The sequence below is a fragment of the Dipteris shenzhenensis genome, chromosome 11 (genome assembly GCF_047967505.1).
Source record: "Dipteris shenzhenensis isolate YYH24624 ecotype China chromosome 11, Dip_SZ_1.0, whole genome shotgun sequence".
NCBI lineage: Eukaryota > Viridiplantae > Streptophyta > Polypodiopsida > Gleicheniales > Dipteridaceae > Dipteris > Dipteris shenzhenensis.
Window position 1 is genome coordinate 2,686,052 of NC_141606.1, and position 5,237 is coordinate 2,691,288.

General features: G+C 42.4%; 1 protein-coding gene across 1 annotated transcript; it reads right to left on the reverse strand.

Moving 5' to 3' along the window:
- Positions 1–1,003: 1,003 nt before the first annotated feature.
- Positions 1,004–2,862, reverse strand: LOC147896480 (bidirectional sugar transporter SWEET4-like). The gene is made up of 6 exons (XM_087381863.1): positions 2,767–2,862; positions 2,560–2,596; positions 2,209–2,425; positions 1,899–2,060; positions 1,476–1,595; positions 1,004–1,370 (listed from the first exon to the last, which is right to left on the reverse strand). Exons 1-6 carry the CDS (start codon positions 2,810–2,812, stop codon positions 1,056–1,058), a joined length of 897 nt encoding a protein of 298 aa, XP_087237989.1. The 5' UTR covers positions 2,813–2,862; the 3' UTR covers positions 1,004–1,055.
- Positions 2,863–5,237: the final 2,375 nt, after the last annotated feature.

A 5,237-nucleotide genomic window follows, 5' to 3' on the forward strand; every position in this document is an offset into this window, starting at 1 on the left:
CATTTTCTTAGTACTATCTTAGTCATCCTCGTCCACTACTCTAAGACACCCCAAGGTGTGCTCATGCGTGTTTAAATCCAATTTGAAGACACTCTTGTCCTTCTTTCATTGTGGCACATGTTGCATCTGGAACTTAATAGCTCTTACTAGATGAGAGTACACAAAAGTTTGAGGACTCTTATGTAACAATTCATAATTGTGGCCTCTCTTGAATGTTTTTTGGTACTAAAAAGCTCCAATTACTGAAGCACCCAAGCATTCAAGATTTTTCCACAATGTGATGATGCAAAATAATGATAGCTCAAGTCCATTGATTACATTCATATTCACAAATTATATTATTGCAATTACCTTCTTGCTAGTGAAATGAGAGTGAAATAAGGAAAACTACTCCCAAAATGCAAAATTTATTGTCAGTATAAAACCAATGAAAGTAAAATGGAAAAAATGTGGAGCTAGAAGGTTATCGATCTATATTATAAACCTACTTATTGGATTTATAATTATGTTCAAGGACGTTTGATGCTACTAATTGGTGATATGTATTTATCACAATATAACATGGAAAGTTAACTAGCTTCCCTTAAAGATATGGGTGCCCAATATTGTGTGTGATTAAATGATTATATGTGACTTTCTCATAATAATCGAAGGCTATATTTAATATGTTGATCACCACGTACGAAAGGGAACGTACATACACTTATAATAGCAAATGCGAGTAGAAAAGCCTGACAGAATGTGAACACCGATAAGTATCGGATCGTGCCTCCAAGGCTTTGGCCTAGTGGTTTGAGTGTTGGGCTACCAACCCTCAAGTCATGGGTTCGTCGTCTTGGAGGCGGGGGCATGGAGTCCTAGCTTGTGGTTGGGTGCATGTGTGTGGTGTGTGTGAGTGCCACAGTTATGGACCCATTGTCCACGGCCAGTCCAGGGCGAGGTGCCCCTCGATAGGACCACGGGTGCGTGAGTGTGGTGTGGGTGTTTAAAAAAAAAAAAAAAAAAGTATCACTAATGGCAAATGAGTGATGATAAATATCCAATCTAACTAAGGCTTAGGCGAAGTCGTTGAGCTTTGTATCGTTGTTGTCTAGTTCATCAATGTCGTCCTTGAGAGGAACCACCACTCCTAGCATGCTGCTCGAGGATCTCCTTCTCTGCCTCCCTGCTTGATCCCACTGCTGATCACCTTGATCCTGATCGCCTCGTGCAGCAGCTCGGAGAATATCCAACGACAGCCTCTTTATTTTCGCTTGGCAATCCACTAACTCGCCTGTTTCCGCCTCTATTTCTCTCCGCAGGCTCCACATCAGCACCACCACCAGCAACATTTGTATTACCCCAATCGCTACGCCCACCCCGTTAGGTATCTGCAGATTGACGGGCCATTCGAAACATCAACAAGTCATGGACGCTCCTGGCTCCAACCCTCAACTTAACATGAAACTAAACTACGGTAATGCAGCGGTTCTCACCACTATATAGACATCAAGATTCACAATCCCGTAGGCTGTCCATATCGCGCCCTTTATAAACGCAGCGATCGACGAGTTTGGACGCAAGTACTTTGCATCTTTGAATTGAATTGCCATATCCTGCGCACGCCCGCAGCACAATGTTTACTTATCGTTTGCGTTCGACAAATGTAAGGTATTCAAGAATCGAGAGATTCATGACACCAAAAGCTTCCCAGTTGCGGCTAACAGAAGCAATCGCACTAGCAAGGCATGATAAACAGTACAAGACTGATGTAGCGATTCGGTCCCTGCTAGTATAATCCAAGGTTCCAAAGGAGTCAATTTTACTTCTTATTCTCTCCTCGCACGAAAGGCTGACAACCAGGACATATGCTGTCTGGGATGATTTCAAGGCTTTCGTCAAAGGGTCCAATAACATACCGTTTGAGATAGAAGCGCCAGGTGCATGCCGCTGCTGACGAATACACACAATATGCCTACTACCATTATTCTGTTGTGCTGAGAATGATCGAGTGTTAGCAGCAGTACCACCACGATGAGAAAACTTCCTAGGATTGCGGAGATCTTCCAAAGCATGCTCAGCTGCAATATGGTATGTTCACATAGTATAAGATAAGTCTTTCATATACAAATATAGAAGAATGGGAACTTTGTTTTTCGATATTCCAGTAGCTTGAAAAAAACGGTCACACATGACACACGGCTTCTGGTCAGTGAATTTGGAACATACCCGTTCTTGCTTGGATGCGTAAGTGAAGTAAGGCACTATGTATGCTAGAGCGAAGGCACACCCAAGACAGTTTGTTAGAACCACCCAAAAATCGTGCGGGTGGACGAACGGAAGTCCATAGAATGCCCACAACAGACAGTTGAACAACTTGAAGACGTAGAGATCGCCTGATAAACCTCCCGATGATTTCCTTCTCACTATGCCTACGACCGTCGGCCTGAGTATATAGATTGTCAATAAAGAAGTGCCGATCAACATTTTAATTGTAGATTACGCATACGGATCGATTAAAAGAATCGACAGGACCTACTCCTCTTGCGGGGGAGCGAAAGTTTCTAGAACGGTACTTACGCAGACGATAAAAAGAAAACGCACGATGCGATGTTGCCTGCACTGCACACATGCGGTCGATGAAGTTAGCTGGATCCAATGGCGAAATTGCCAGAGACTACGGACTAGGTGCAAGAGAAAATTGCGCATTTCACAGAGACTACGGATCGCGCGATCAAGCTAAAGTTTTCGAAGAGTTCTAAGGGTCGAAAGAAACAGATGCGTCACCTAGAATGCCGAGTATTGCACGGTCTAACTCACGATTATTGGCCATCTAGATACCGCCTTTGCACAGCCAAAGATCGCCTGCGATATTTTTGCAAAAAAAATATCGCCTGCAATGGGGCTCTGCAGAATGATTCGTGTGGAGAATTACGTAGACGGATAGAATCGCGATAAAAAGCAGGCGAATGAAGGTGTATTTGAACATGGGAGTGCACGCAATCCATCATTAACTAAAGTATGGCCGTGCAACTGGGTAGATGTTATCTTTGCCCCACTGCTGAGTCAATTTTTGACCGGATAATGAGTGTAATTGTGATCGAAGATCGGCGTGCTGCTAAGAAACACGATTCGTCTAGTGCGCAACAGTGGATCAAAAGAAGCGATCCATCCAGTGTCAATAATCAACAGTGGTTCCTGGAGTGACAACTTCTGGCCCTGTTCATGAAAACAGCATGCGACGGATTACGACCTGCGGCTATTTGCGAGCAAGATGTGTTCGCAAGGGAGTGGAGGAAGATTTGTGGTGAAGTTGGGCTAGAGCTGTTTGTGGTTCGAGAATCATACACCGTGCTTTTGTACATCGACCGTAAGCGTGAGATAATCGAAAGAGCAAAGAAACGCAAAGATGGATGGAGTAGGATTTCAAGTCGATGGGGACGGGGTTGAAAGTGTGGTGTACCGGAAAAGCTTGCATGTAGCATTCTAGACGTAGAGCTAGAATTATTGCCGGCAGATGTTAAAAACATTTTGGACAGGCGAACCGAATTGTGGGTCTCATATTTTACCGAAACCGAATTTACTGCTGACAAAAGAACGATCAATTCCGCATCTCCGTCTACGTAACATGGACGTAAGGAAGGTCGCAGAAGCAGAACGTATTTCTAGCGTGACTTCGAAAGGTTTAGGATGATGTTTCACTCTATTAGAACGGGGCAGGCTATAGCAACGATTTACTTATTTAGATTCATAGACAGGTGGAAGCTTATATGGATTGAGTCCTCTTGAACTTACCTGGCACCCATGCACTCTCTTCGCCTCCAATTCGCAGTCTGGTCTTCTCATCGCGGTTTGTGAGTCTGGAAATCACCTTGCTTATCTCACACTCTACTTCGTATTGGAGATGTGATGCTTCTTCTATTAGTACTCAGTTTGTCTTGGACATTCGAATCCACCTGCATCAGCGAAACAAGGCTGCCAAGCTGATTGCACCGTAGCACCCCTATGCGATGTGTGAGATGTCCAATGCTCTGCTTTTCTGCAGAGCAGACGCTACATATCTCTGCATGGATTGTGATGTCAAGGCTCTGTCAAGCTGCACGAAGCTAACAAGCTAGCTTTCCGTCACGAGAGAGCGTGGACGTGTGAGGTTCGTGAGCAAGCTCCTGCTGTGTTCGCTTGTAAGGCAAATGTAGCGGTTCTCGTTAAATGGTATATTTTTGTGTTCCTTCCAAGCTTCCACCATTCATTATAAATCATGATAAATCATACTAGACAAGGGGGCACTGCTTTCCGGCACAAACCGTGTCCTCTTGTTATATTATTATATTATATACTTAAAGGAATCAAATGAGACTCGTCTAGAATTTAGGCACATGCAAAACATAGGAAGGTAATATGGCATTGAAAACAATTTACACCCACGTCCCTACACCAAACAAGATGAATTAAGATGAATTATATTGCAGTGAGGAAATTATAAATGTAATATTCTTTTACTTATAGGAGTGAAATTAATTAGGTGTATACTTGGTGCATATGAGGGAATGGTCACACTAATAGATGAAGTTTGTTTAGCTTAGTGTGTTTGTGGTTTGTCTAGATGTGGTCAATAGTGGATCCATGGATTGTTGTTGGAGTAGTGATAAGTTGTTCCATTCTATGTTCACTTATGAATTCAAGAAGTGTTGTTATGTTTGAGGATTTGCTATTGTAGAAGATGGTGAAGTCTCCTATGATAAATATATTAGAGTGTTTAGGAATGATGTGGAGATCAAGTTGTTACAGTTGTTGAAGTAGTGCAGTCTTTGTCATTGCATTCGGTGATTTTTAGAGATTAATTATGGAGAGAGTCTCAGATTCTCTTGTCATGAATGTCACTAGTATAAGCAAGCATTTAGAACCTTTGTCATAGGAGGACCTCGGTATGTTCAATCATCTTGATTGTTTCTTTATAGCATGTCGCGATCTGTAGCCCTGAAGTTGATGAGATTGTCTGAAATCCTAGCAAAGCAATTTCATTGGTTTTGTTCATGTGTGTTTCATGGAGACATAAGATTGTATTGAGAATGCTTAATATGCTGCTAAGTAGTTCATTTTTGTGGGAATAAAATGATCTTTTGTTGAGGCTTTGTAGTGTTTGTGTTCAATGGTCATTTTGGTCTAAGTGGGTCATTTTCCATTTGCACTAGTCATTTTGGTTTACGCTTGATTTGGTTCATTTTCCATTTGCACATGGACTTAAGATTGGCTATTTC